Raw genomic sequence first — 14,416 nt, 5'->3', positions numbered from 1 at the left:
CTGAGCAAGAGACCCTTTGTCACCAGTAGGGGTAGAGGCCTTCTAAACTTTGCCCAGGCTATTTGTATTCTAGTGGTGACACTCTCTGAGCATCCACCCCCACTACTAACTTGGTCACCTAGGTAGCGGAAACTATCAACTACTTCTAGTTTCTTCCCCTGGAGTGTAATGGAATCTGTTTTCTGAGTATTTGTGATGTCTATTGCCCCTGTGCATTTGCCGCACATGAAAGCAATCTTCTCAGTTAATTTTCCTTTGATGAAATACCAATCTTGGGAAATTAGGCTTCTTAAAACCAGAAAGGAGAAAGCTAATTCGAAGACTACAGATCCAATCAATCACTGGAACTGTAAAAATCTGTAAAACTTTCCAGAAGTTTATCATTTAAGTATATATGAGCATGTCTAGATATGCAACTATATGCACAAAAATACATATATAAAAGAAAACATACAAATCTGCATATATACATATATACAAAAATATCCTGTTAATGTTGAAATTCCAATGAAGGAGCCTTGGATCTAGGTTAGAAACTGGCTTTCTCTCTATTGGCAAAAAAATCTTGAAATGAAACTGAATAACAACACAATTTCTGCCTATCAAATTCACTCACAAATCATTGCTCAGCTTGAAGTTATAATAGAAGACACTTGCCTATGGTACCACACAGTGGGACTGAACCCAAAGCTATATGGTTACAAAACAAACCTCCTGAGCCCACAACCCTGACTGAATATTCTTTTTAAAGATAAGGGTATTTGATAGACAAATATTAAAATAATTTCGAAAAAGATTTTTTACATGCATACAAGGTCAATTCAGTATGGTGGTCTTCACTTCAAGTTGGTTTAGTGACAGTTCTATATTTCAACATTTCATATATCATATATACTCTTTTACAAAATAAATATATAAATAATAATAATAATTGAGTGCAACCTGATTCACTGCTGCCATATATATATGAGGTGGGGATGGTGGTACTACATATATGTAATGATTAAGCTTGATTAGTTACTCAATAATATGAAATGTCGGAGTCAGCAGCTGTAACAATAAAAATTTGTTGTTATAACTGCATACTGTAGGATGTGAAAGATGAACAATGCATGAAGTTTTAAGAAAGTATTTGTTTACTGTTACGTTGAAAAATACCATACTTTGACGGGCAGGTTATAAAATCCGAGAGCATGTGAAAGAAAGTTAGATGTGGTAGAATTTTTTTTTTTGCATAGTTTGGCGTACACAAATTGTTAGTAGTAATCCACAGATAGCAATAGATGATGTAAGAGAACAGAATTAGAGCTAGTGAAAGTTGTAGGGTTGTGGGACGTTTTCTCACAGTTGTTGACAGTAAAATTCATTTCTCTCACTGACCATTATCTTTAGTAGCTGCATTTCTTGTGATCATGATTCTAGCAGTCCGTTCCCTAACTAATTGAAACGTCATGAGCCGCTTCGCTCAGTTGTTGCCAAGTGACTACTTGCTTTTTGCTTAGGGGTTCTTGCTTTTATAACCATCCAGAATGATAGACATATCATTGAGAACAATAGATTTAGCTGGTGGTCTTGTTATCTCTATTCTAGCTTTTGGTGAAGTAGAAGAGGTTAGAAAGTAGAAAGGGTCAAGTGCTGAAGACATTATTTTGGCCTAGCTAAGGCAATCTGGCAAATGTAAAACTGTTGTCAGAGAAAAACCATTGTTCCACCATGCGAAAAGTTCTGTAGCAGTGTTAATTTAAATTTAGCTGTGGTGGATCAAATCCACTTCATGCATGTAAGATGCACTACATATACAAACATTCTAGAATCCATCTCACAATGGCTATTTAATTGATTGACAAAAATTCAATCAGCAACATACTACATTGAGTAACAAAACCATTACTTTTTCTTTCTTCCTCTTCTACATCAACTACAAGCAACTCCTTCTTCACTAAAGAAAGAAAAGTACCTACCATGTCTACCACAATCAGCTCAATGCATCCCCCTGCATCTTCTTTACTGTGTGTCTCCTGCCTAACTGATATACTTTGCCTTGTCATTTCACTCTGTCTACTTTTTATTTAGATATCCATCGAAATTTAAACTGAACATCATTGGTAAGGAAGATTCATGCACTCTGAGTGAAATTATTTTCCTGTCATGAGTACTTCCTCTTCAACTCTAACTAATAATATTGAAAAGGAAATTTAGACCTAATGACTTCATAATATGATATTTGAAAGACCACCTCTGGTTCTGTCATACAAATCTCTCATTTTAAATGTTTAAATTAAAGCATTCTGACATAACTTGATCTCAGAAGCCCTTGTAATGTTATGTCCCAGACAACAGCTTAAATACAGAAAAAAATTACAGGTATGAAAGGGTTGTAAACATTTTCTAAAAATAGTGTTTATATGAAGTACAATATAGAATAGAGATGACTATGGCCAGGGCTTGATTTATGTATGAGACAATATGGGTCATGGCCCAGGAGCCCCAAGCATTGGAGGCCCCTTTCACTCAGAGAAATCAAAAGCCTGGAGCTAAAAATTAAAAAAAATATATTTATTGCCATCAAATATAAAATTTGTAATATTTTTTACTCATTTAGAATTTAAAAAAAATTATTGAACCCTCTTTTAATTTATTAGGCCCTTTTAAATTTAAGAAGCCATTTAATTTAACTGAGTCCTGCTGAATCTACCGAGACTTTTTAAAGTTTTGAGCCTCTTCAAACTGTTTGGGATCCCTAGATTTTATGGGAGCCCTCTCCACTATCCTTGTTTTGAATGAGATCTTCATTTTTAAGTAGTACCTTTTTAATAAAATACTTAGAACATATATTTTTTTCTGAAAACGTATACAAAATCATATAGCGCTCCCAAAAAACTATTGGCCCAGGGCTCCCACTAGGTTTAAATTTAGCCCTGACTGTGACTATGAATAAACCTGCTATGTTACTTCTGGATATTTTAGGAGACAAGATTTACAAAAGGTCTTTTTCCCAAGAAGACATTTTATTAGCAGAAAGCGTTGAGCGACGAACTTTTAATATTCAATATTTGTCGATGTAAGAAATCAATAATAATATATAATTTCCTTAAAGAACGTAATAAAATTTCAAAGTTAATCTCTCTATATAAAACTGAAGTGTGTGTGTGTGGCAGGTTTGGTAGCTTTCAACTAACACTATCTCCTCCGAGATCCTGCGGCACAAGTTGACCAAAATTGAGAGTATGATAGAAGAAGGCTTGCTCTTCCTTCCGTAGAAGAAAAAATTCAAATCGGACCATGTTAACACCGAAAATTATTTACATCAAAAAGGTGCTTTTTTTCTAAGAAAATCCCTATTTTTTTACGATTTTTTAACTGCTGTGTCGTCATTTTTCGGTGTATTTCAACCAGAAAAATGTTCACTTAAAGAGAATAACAATGCAAAATTTTTACTTTTCAAAAATTCCAATTCTAAAGGGTCGAAACAAACCCGAGCAACGCCGGGCGATACTGCTAGTATATTATTAAAACCATAGATTATTGGAATTCCGTTTTTGGTTTGGCGAATCCCAGTTTCATAGAAAGGGCAAATAACTCTAACTCTCAACTCCTTTGCTTTCTTCCAGGTATTTATTCCAGGTATTTTATACAAAATCCCGATTTACTTATAGTCTTTTATTTTGTTCATACATTTTTGCTGTTTCACCTTTGTATTATTGTGGTATGGATTTACTTAGATCCTTTATTGGTAAGTATGTGCAGTTCATTTTGTTGAAATTTTGCTCAGAAGTAACAGTCCTCGACAACAGAAACATCGCAGCCATTCTTTGGTTTTTATTAATTAATCAACTGGTTTTGAATTTTTTGGTTCCTATTTATGCTTCAGTCAGCCGTTTTACAATTGCTGTTACGGTTATCATAATTGGTATATTGTAAACCGTTGAAAACAAATTTGTTTCCGCATTAAGAATGTATGTTTACTTTTAAATAGAATACAAATCAATTTAATTAAAATTGCGTATTTTTCAAAACTCATTCAACAGAATTTATGTTATTTGGAAAGTTCTCACTGCCTGCTGAACAAAACTATTATCTGACATTTAGAGACACTGAGACTACTTTGTTTTTGATATTTCAGTTGTTTATAAACGAATTCGTCATCGTCTTTTAAAACAAAATCGAAACAGTTTTCCTTTAGAAAAATATAAACTAAGATATGATCTTGTATACAGATTCTTTCCTGATACAAATTTAATTTTATTTAGATGTCAGCTTTGATAGTTTATAAAAGCTATATCTTCTATTTTGATGGTTAATAAATGAAGTTTTCACTTCCTTTTAAACGAGCGGGCGTCAGTGTAGTTCTGTTTGCCTGACATAGCAGCAAAGTCGCCTTAATGTTTTTGAAAAAAAGGAAAAACAAAGAAGGTATATAAGACTATGTCGTCCTGAATACTTTAGGTTTGAATAAAGGGCAAATGATTGTGGTCAGAATGCCTATGATCATTGATCAACTCGGTCAGGACTGACCTGATTTCAGACAACTCTCCTTTAACCGAATCTTTACGAAATAGGCTTAAAAATTCGTGCCAAACTCCGGTAGCTCTAAACATTATTTAAATAGCTGCTGAGACAAAACCTCTCATTTATCTCTCCTATTTAATGAACTGGACGAATTCATGAGTGGCCCCTGAACGAGGTTTATCTGCGTATTTGTAGTTGTTGGTTATAATTCATGAACATTTAGAGCCTTTGTAACAATTAATGAAGGTTACAATTTTAGATGTGTGAATTTTAAGTAAGGTATCACATGAATTTTCTTTATAAATACACAATCCCCCTGTAATCGCTTTGATCCTGTTACTCGGTCCTTATTCAAAATCGTTTCAGCCTAGTTTCATTTTTCACTTGAAACTACTTTTGAAATCAACGAGGTAGCCTCCAGGTGAGCGTTTGACATGCTAGAAATGGCAGTCAAATGTAAGTTTAATCACGAACATTTTAGATTTACCTAATGCAATTATTGATAGTATCAACAATGCCACAAAAATGACTAAATTTTACCAAGTTTCAAAATATTTAAATCAATTTTTTTTTCAACAATGTGGAAAGAATAAAATTATAGGGCACTAATTTTTGATTAGGTACCAGAAATTTCTCAAAATTGAATCAAATCACATCTCCAATAAGTTAAATGATCCTGTTATTTCCACCATATAACCATAGAATTCACCCAATTTCATGGACTTCTGTCATTGAGCACTTGTGTCAATTCTTCCACTGTTTTACTACCAGATTTAAATTTGAAGATTATGATAGCTATTGCAACATGCAGATTTTCTTACTTTTGATGAATTCTTTGATTATTCCTGCAGAATGTTTTGAAAATATCTTACTGAAAAATTCACAAAAGAGTCAAATGACTTGTGGCATATAGAAGCATAGTCTTCTCTAAGATTTCCACATTTGTTGTATTGTTCATGTTACCTTTTATCTGATGTATGGAATCCAGTCTTTTTGCAGACATACAGCTTCAAATAATGATAGATATCACTATTAGATTCATGCACTCTGGGTGAAATTATTCTCCTGTTTGGCATGGAGCTTACACTCAGCCAACCCTGCTGAACAAATTAAACTTCAACTCATGTGTAAGATGCATCTAATTCCTCTGCTCTTGCGTCAAATTTTTGATTGTAGTGACACCAATTTAGACAAGGCCAAATGTCAGCTGTAGTTGTTTTTCTGTTTTTCCTCAACAACCAGTGAACATATCAGTCCATCCGTTCAGTAGTTTTGTGCAACACCCTTGATCGAGGATTGTTAGGAGAGCCACCAGTGTCATTGAAATCGTTCACGGCACGTAAGAGAGGTTACTTAGCATCTAACTTTCAATATTAAAGATACACACACGTATTTGTGGTGCACCTGAGCACTGTGTACAATAATTTCATTTGTAAACGATGTTGGCTGTTAATATGACCTACTTCATATTCTAACCCTTCAGCTTTTAAATCGGCCATATTCTACCTGGATCTGGCCTCTCATATTTACCTGGGAATGTCATTCTAAAAGTAAACAATCACATCATTCGAAATCTTGAAGCTACCAGATAATGCATGCTTAATTCAAAACAATGTAAGTAAATAAGCGTAACATTTCCTGATAAAATAGTCTGAATGTTAAAGGATTAAAACTGTTTACAGATTTTTTTTCTTTTTCAATATTGTCTTTAAGCATATTCCTTGAAAATGAAGTATTTTATATAAATTTTTTTCTTTATTTATTTATTTCCACAGACAACAATAAGGAGAAAGAGAAAAAAAGTTGTTGTGGAATGGCTCTAATGCTGCTTTAGAAATGTATGATAACATCTATTTGTAGAAACCACTTGGGAAGTCCTCTATTTTGCATCTCTCAACTCTAACTGCTAACTTCAGTTTTTCTTCTAAAATGCTTTGTAGATGGAAGCTTTACTCAAAACAGCGGAGGTTAACATTATCCAAATTGATAATTTTATTCTTCCTACTCATTGTAGTTATACAAATCACACACATAATTCTCCTATCAAAGATAAGAGGCAATACAAAAACTGCAAAAAAAAATGAGGTTTCAGAAATGATTAAGAAAATATATGAATCCTATAAACTTGATTCCTCCGGATCTTACCATATGATCGCAGACGTAGCTCTTTGCAGTCATTACTCCCTGTCTACATCTAAACCTACTCGTGAAAGGTATGATGTTACTGTGGTAACTCAGACATCACTCAATAACATACAATACATTGTCAAATTGGCAAATCAATGGGAAGGCCCAATATCTGTAACAATTTTCGCATTTGACAATTACATTGTCACTGCTCTATTGACAATTGCAGCTTTACGGAAATGTAATCCGATTGTTTTGGAAATGGTTTCATTCCATCTTGTTTATCCTTTGCAAAGATATCCTAGAAATCTTCACAACAGTTATGAATCTTCAATTGTGTCTTGTGAAGACTTACCAAATATACTTGCATCCAACATTCCAAATTATAGCTTTGACAATATTCAATATCCTCATAATGTTCTACGAAATTTTGCGATAAAGAATTCCAGAACTGAATTTATTTTTATGATTGACATTGATATGCTTCCTTCGGCTGGATTAAGAAATAATTTCTCTGAATTCATTAAAGTTGCAGATACATTTTTACCAAATTTAACAGCTTTTGTTGTTCCAAGTTTTGAATCAAATTTGAATGTTTCAGTGCCCATTGACAAGAAAGATCTTTTGAAAAAATGGGATAATCTACAGGTTCGACCTTTTTATTTTGAAGTCTGCTGGAAATGTCAGCAGCATACGGACTATGAAACTTGGAGAGAAATTGATGGTTCTTACATGAAAGTAGCTTACAACATTCCCTGGAAAGACCCTTGGGAACCATTTTTTATTACCCGACATTTTGTGCCAGCTTATGATGAACGATTTAAACAATATGGTTTTAACCGAATTAGCAATGTATGTGAGCTGCATATTGCTGGATATACGTTTAATGTTCTGAGTAATGCATTTATTGTTCATCAAGGCTTAAAGACATCAACAAACTTCCACAATAACAAAATTAAAGAGTTGAATCAAAACCGTTTGTTATTTCGGAAATTTAAAGAAGAACTGAAAACAAAATACCCATATTCAACGAAAAGATGTTATTAATATCATAAAATCAAAATAATAGTTATAAGTGTACAAATGCATATGGATGTGTACGTGTGTGCATGTGTATGTGCACTGTTATATTAATATCTATTTGTTAGTTATGATTCCAACAACTCTAAGTATGCCTGTTTATATTTGAAATCAGTAAATCACTGGTAAAGCTTTCAAATAACAATCATGAGGTAGTCATTTCAGATTCATTTCATTCTCTCTACTTTTGGACAGTAACTAGAGGCTGGAACTGCTACGCAAATAAGGCAATACATTGTTAAACTTTAGCTTATTTGATATGTTCTTTAAAAATAAAAAAAAAACACATGAACCTAACAGTAAGCCAAACTTTAAACAATTCATTTATTTTTTATGAAACTCTTTATATTTTGACTAAGTTATACACCTGACTTTTCTTTGTTTTTTTTTTTTAATTATCTCCTCAAAATGCAGCTCTTTGTGAATTGATTTTGTCAAGAATAAACTGTGATATAAATGAATGGGACTTTTAAAAAGAGTACTAATGTCTACCCAGATTAGAGTAGAATAAAGGGTTTATTAATGAAGATAGTTTTTTTTTAATATGACCAACCCTTAATTGCTATTTCCAGTTTTGTATGTATTTCCTTGTCATCAACTTTGTGTGTGTGTTTTTTTTTAAATTCCTGTTACATATGTGTGTGTATATATATATATATATATATATATATATGATACTTTATTCAAAACTGTAAATTTATAATTCAGTTAATACTTTGTCCAAGATTCAAAAATTTTTTGAGTAGAGCACTGTAAACAAAAAATTACTGAAGGAGCTCTAGAAAGTTTTAACAAAGGAAGTATCATGTAGCTGACATATATATCACTAGCAGCTAAGCCCGCCCTGTTTCACCCAGTCAGTTTGGATGATGTGGCTGCAAAACCTACTCTGTGTAAGCATTCAACTTGTTTGGGCACGCTTACATTAAAAAACAATTTTAGAATGACTTTTTTCTGTCAAAACGCTAAAAATAACTGACAAACAAAAAAAAAAACCAAGATTCAACCAAATCAAAAAATAAACCCAAATACTTAGGGAACAAAAATGAACCATCCCACTTCCATTGCGCGCATACACGCACACACACACACACATACCCCCCTTTTACATACACATATACTCACACAGTTGAAACGCTGTTGGATTTATTTTTTCCAGTGTACAATTTTCATCATCCCACTACCAAGTATAACATCACCCCTTCCTTCCTTATTCATCTATCACCCCTTCCTTTCTCATTCATAAACACAAGAGTATTATTATAGTAGATTATCTCGGTAACCATGGAAGCTATGAAAAAATACAAAGCCCAGCAACACCACTGGATCATTCTACACATCTGTGTAATTCTTCACGCAATTCCACCCAGCCATTTGACTGTGAATCCCAAGATAAGAAAGAATCATCCATGTCACATTATTACCCGACATTTTGTGCCAGCTTATGATGAACGATTTAAACAATATGGTTTTAACTGAATTAGCAATGTATGTGAGCTGCATATTGCTGGATATACGTTTAATGTTCTGAGTAATGCATTTATTGTTCATCAAGGCTTAAAGACATCAACAAACTTCCACAATAACAAAATTAAAGAGTTGAATCAAAACCGTTTGTTATTTCGGAAATTTAAAGAAGAACTGAAAACAAAATACCCATATTCAACGAAAAGATGTTATTAATATCATAAAATCAAAATAATAGTTATAAGTGTACAAATGCATATGGATGTGTACGTGTGTGCATGTGTATGTGCACTGTTATATTAATATCTAAGTATGCCCGTTTATATTTGAAATCAGTAAATCACTGGTAAAGCTTTCAAATAGCAATCATGAGGTAGTCATTTCAGATTCATTTCATTCTCTCTACTTTTGGACAGTAACTAGAGGCTGGAACTGCTTTATAATTCAGTTAATATAGATTACAAATGGCGTGAAAGCATAATTAGTTGATTTGTTTTAGGAGAGAAGTGAAATACTCCAAAACTGAAACTGTTATGTCATAAGAAAGTGGACGACCACCAAATTTATATGCAGATACTTTCATAATATATGTGTAAGCTGTAATATGAAAAGTAAATGCATAATGTGTTTAGACTTGGGTCCCATGCCCAAGTGTGCTGTTTTATAGATGTCATTTCGAATAAAGAATTATCAACTGTGTATATGTGTTTGTGTGCGAGAGTGTGTGAATCCACCACTTAAGTTTACCTTTATTTTTACATGTTCTTGATGTTTTTATTCATGCTCCCATTATGATTTACAAATTGAAAGCAGCAAGCTGGCAGAAACGTTAGCATGCTGGGCGAAATGCTTAGCGGTATTTCGACTGCCATTACATTCTGAGTTCAAATTCTGCTGAGGTTGACTTTGCCTTTCATCCTTTCGGGGTTGATAAATTAAGTACCAGTTACGCACTGGGATCAATGTAACCGACTTAATTCTTTTGTCCCCTCTATGTTTAGCCCCTTGTGGGTAATAAAGAAATAAGAATTGATACTGTGTTGGACAAAATAATTAACAGTATTTCTTCCAGTTCTTTTACATTCTGAGTTCAAATGCCACCAAGGTCAACTTTGTCTTTTATCCTTTTAAGGCTTGATAAAATAATTACCAGTTGAGTACTGGGGTCAATGTTATCAACTTCCCCCTCCCCTCAAAATTACAGGCCTTATGCCAAAATTAGAAAGTATGATTTACACATCAGTATGTGCCCCTATTGTTAATGAGTTCCCTTTTGCCTTATATACATACAACCTCTCTGAAATATAGTTAAATCACTTCCATCTATTATTAAAATATATAAATATTTGTTTTAAAATATAGTGAAGGATTTCTCTCACACACATTCTACCCAGTTTCTTCCTTTTTACTTTTTTTTAAAATTAATTTTTCAGGTCACTGAGTCATATGATTGAGTTCTAATTTTAAATACTTATAATTAGAATATCGCTCACTCTTAGAAGCAACAAGTAAAAATAAACTTTAAAATATATTCATCATGAACCATTGTACTGTTGTCGAACTGTCAGAATGTGATGTGGTGGGCATTATAGTGCAGCTATACATTTTGTTCACAAATTGATGTTTAATTCCTTGTTGAAACCTCTGTCTTAATAAAGCATGAATATGCCAATTTCCTATTTTCCTTCTCTTATGAAACATGAAACTGTCTGCTTATTTATACAAAACAGCATATTATTAAACAAAAGAAATCCTAAGCTAGCATAGGAAACCCTGTTTTCTTAAAACTTCATACTAAATTCAGAACCTACTGAGATCAGTTTTGCCTTTCATTTTGCCAGGTGAAATGCTTAGTAGCATTTTGCCCATTTTTACATTCCGCTGGAGTTGACTTTGCCTTTCATCCTTTCAAGGTTAATAGAATAAGTACCATCTGAGCACTGGGGTCAATTTAATCAACTTACCCCTTTCCTAAAGAACTGCTGGCCTTGTACCAAACTTTGAAACTGTCATCATAATAAAAGGCAGTGAGATGGCAGAATCATTAGCACATTGACATTTCGTCATTGTGAGTTCAAATTCCGCCAAGGTTGACTTTGCTTTCATCGTTTCAGGGACAATAAATTAAGTACTAGCCAGAGGCTGGGATCAATGTAATCGATTGTCTCCAACCCCCAAATTTCAAGCCTTGTGCATATAGTAGGAAGGATTATTATTATTATATTATTATGAAGTGAGAGAACAGTGCATGCCATCAAAGTGACACTGGGGCACAAATAGACGAAGCCCAATATACCCATCATGACTACCTGTCTGATAAGGGTACACCAGGCACATGCATCACAACCATATGTGCCCGACATGGTGATCTTATATCAAAATAAACAGCACATGATCTTGGTAGGGCCAGTAAGAATTTTCTTCAGGTTGAGTGGCTATCCCACTCAAAAGGTCCCTGAATAAGGGTTGTTTAAGGATGTTGAACAAAACACTTCAGTTTCCAGAGGTGAATTATTCAAACTCCAAAGAATTCTTCTCAACACATGGCTATGATGCTCCCACACTATATCTGCTTGTGATCAGAAATGCATATATTGTCAGCCATCAAGGGACATGCTCAACTGGTTATGGTCAAGCAATTCACAAGCAAATCTGTAGTACTGAGCAGAATATTTGCTGTAGCCCACCTTTTTATACCAAGACAAAACAATGTACATGATAATACTTCCAATCAATCAAGATCAAAAGCCATGATAGCCACTTCCTGGTCCTGCATATTATTACCCCTGCCTTAGCAAAGGTGGAGGTATTGTTTTCAGTGGTGTTTGTTTGTTTGTCTGTGGACAAGATATCTCAAGAACTGCCAGATGGATTCGGATGACACTTTCAAGGATGTTTGGCCTCATGACTGGCATGAACTGATTAAATTTTGGGATCAATCCAGTACCGGACAAGGATTCTGGATTATTTGTTATACTTACTTTACATGATTACGATCATACATTGACTTTCAGGTCTTTCTCAATTATCTCCCATTTGGCTGTTTCCACAGTTTCATTTTCGTTTCTCTATTATTAATTTTACTCGTATCTCTTAGAAACTGATGGATAAAGAAATCATACTATATAAACAAACGGCAGCAAAACCGTTCAGAAATTAAATAACACTAACATATTTTTATTATATATATATATATTGTATATTATACATACATATTAACACTTTATGGGTATACTTACATATATACATACATCTATACATCGATGTAAAACAACAGGAATACTAAAGGAAGGCCAGAATTTAAGAGAAGAGAAAACCAAAAGGTCTCATGCCATTCAATTAAAAATTCCTGAGTAATTTGAAAGTTTCTCTGTTTCTTTTAGTGAAACATTGCCATCTGTTGGTATTAGCTGGCAGAAACGTTAGCACGCTGGGCAAAATGCTTAGCAATATTTCATCTGCCGCTACGTTCTGAGTTCAAATTCAGCTGAGGTCGATTTTGCCTTTCATCCTTTGGGGTCAATAAATTAAGTACCAGTTAGGCACTGGGGTCGATATAATCGACTTAATCCGTTTGTCTGTCCTTGTTTGTTCTCTCTGTGTTTAGCCCCTTGTGGGTAGTAAAGAAATAGGTAATTTGTCTGAGTTAAAATTCCGCCGAGGTCGTCTTAGCCTTTCATCCTTTCGAGGTTGATAAATTAAGTACCAGTTACGCACTGGAGTCGATATAATCGACTTAAATCGTTTGCCTGTCCTTGTTTGTTCTCTCTGTGTTTAGTCCCTTGTGGGTAGTAAAGAAATAGGTATTGATACATCAATTAGAAAAGGTGATGGATTTGCAAAATTGTTCGAGCAGTGGACAAAATGCCAAATGATATTTTGTTCTTGTTCCTCATGTTTTGAGTGCAGTTTCTGCTGAGTTTGATTTTGCTTTTCCTCCTATTGAGGTTGACAAAATAAAGCATCAGTCAAATACTGCAGACTTACGTAACTGACTGTTCTCACTTCTACGACCAAATTTCAGGCCTTGTACTGATGTTAAAAACAGTTGTTGTTAAGGCAGTGAGCTGGCCGAATAGTTAGCACATTGAGCAAAATGTTACACTGCATTTCTTCTGGTTTTTTGTTATGAGTTCAAATACTGCTGATGTCAACCTGTCCTTTCATTTTTTCAAGGTCAATAAAATAAGTTACCGGTCATGTAGTGGGGTTGATATAATTGACTACCCCTCCCCAATAGCTGGCCTTATGCCAATGCTTTAAACTATTATTGTTGTTGTTAAAGCAATGAGCTGGCAGTATCATTAGCGTGCTGGGCAAAATGCTTAGTGGCATTTTGTCTTTCTTTACATTCAGAGTTCAAATTCTACCAAGGTCGGCTTTGCCTTTCATCCTTTTGGGGTCGATGAAATAAGTACCAGTAGAGCACCGGGGTCGATGTTATTGACTAGCACCCCCCCCCACCAGGCCTTGTGCCTATAGTAAAAAAGATTATTGTTATTGTCGTTAAGGTGGTGAATCATTACAACATAGGACAGAATGCCTTGTGCTATTTGGTTTAGTCTTTACATTCTGCAAATCTGCCTCAATGAATTTCATACGACAGAGAAGCAAAGAAAAAAAAAATGTCCCTTAAAACAATGATTTTTTTTTTCTGCATAGCTTGATTCATTCTCATGTCATTTGAGACTCCATATAGTTTTAATTTATAATTTGTATTGATAATATTGATAATATCTAACAGCACTACTTTCAGTGTTGTGACTTTTGAAAGCTTTTGGAAGTTATAATTGGATATAATTTTTTTCAGATTAACAACTGTAGTCAATTCCTCAGTGAACAAAAGTCCTACAGTTTCAATAGCTTCGTTGGGTTGTGTGAGTGTGCGGATCAGTGAAATGAAATTCCCTTCTTGAGTACTTTGTAGGGTTTGTGACAAGAAGAGCATCTAGGTGTAGGAAATCTGCCTTGAGAAATTTTGTCTAAAAACAGACATACAAATGATGATGATAATTCCAGGCAATAACGGAGGAATTCAAGACGGGATACCCAGGCAATAACAGAGGAATTCAAGACAGGATGCCCGTGGGAGCTCCTCTATGCTGATGACCTTGCTCTAATTGCTGAGTCACTATCAGAACTAGAGGCAAAGTTTCAAGTGTGGATACAAGGATTAGAATCGAAAGGCCTTAGAGTCAATCTAGCTAAAACCAAAGTCCTAATAAGTAGGAAG

The 14,416-nt window shown here is 34.2% G+C and overlaps 1 protein-coding gene across 4 annotated transcripts; it reads left to right on the top strand.

The window, feature by feature from the left end:
• Positions 1-3,559: 3,559 nt before the first annotated feature.
• LOC115215863 (beta-1,4-glucuronyltransferase 1-like) lies at positions 3,560-8,243 on the top strand. Of its 4 annotated transcripts, XM_036506162.1 has the most exons (3): positions 3,621-3,733; positions 4,876-4,965; positions 6,285-8,243. In XM_036506162.1, exon 3 carries the CDS (start codon positions 6,439-6,441, stop codon positions 7,681-7,683), a length of 1,245 nt encoding a protein of 414 aa, XP_036362055.1. In that variant the 5' UTR covers positions 3,621-3,733; positions 4,876-4,965; positions 6,285-6,438; the 3' UTR covers positions 7,684-8,243. The 4 variants fall into 4 exon arrangements, with proteins under 4 accessions (XP_036362057.1, XP_029641068.1, XP_036362055.1 ...); XM_036506164.1 differs by lacking the exons at positions 3,621-3,733; positions 4,876-4,965 and adding an exon at positions 3,560-3,611; XM_029785208.2 differs by lacking the exon at positions 4,876-4,965 and having other exon boundaries at positions 3,597-3,733.
• The last annotated feature ends 6,173 nt before the right edge of the window (positions 8,244-14,416 follow it).

The sequence above is a fragment of the Octopus sinensis genome, linkage group LG9, assembly GCF_006345805.1.
Source record: "Octopus sinensis linkage group LG9, ASM634580v1, whole genome shotgun sequence".
Classification (NCBI taxonomy): Eukaryota; Metazoa; Mollusca; class Cephalopoda; order Octopoda; family Octopodidae; genus Octopus; species Octopus sinensis.
The sequence above is the reverse complement of the archived record's forward strand: the minus strand, read 5'-3'. Positions and strand labels throughout refer to the sequence as shown.

What these genes read in the sequence shown, in the direction of transcription:
- LOC115215863 (XM_036506164.1), top strand. Translation starts at nt 6,439, where the DNA reads ATGCTTTGTAGATGGAAGCTTTACTCAAAACAGCGGAGGTTAACATTA.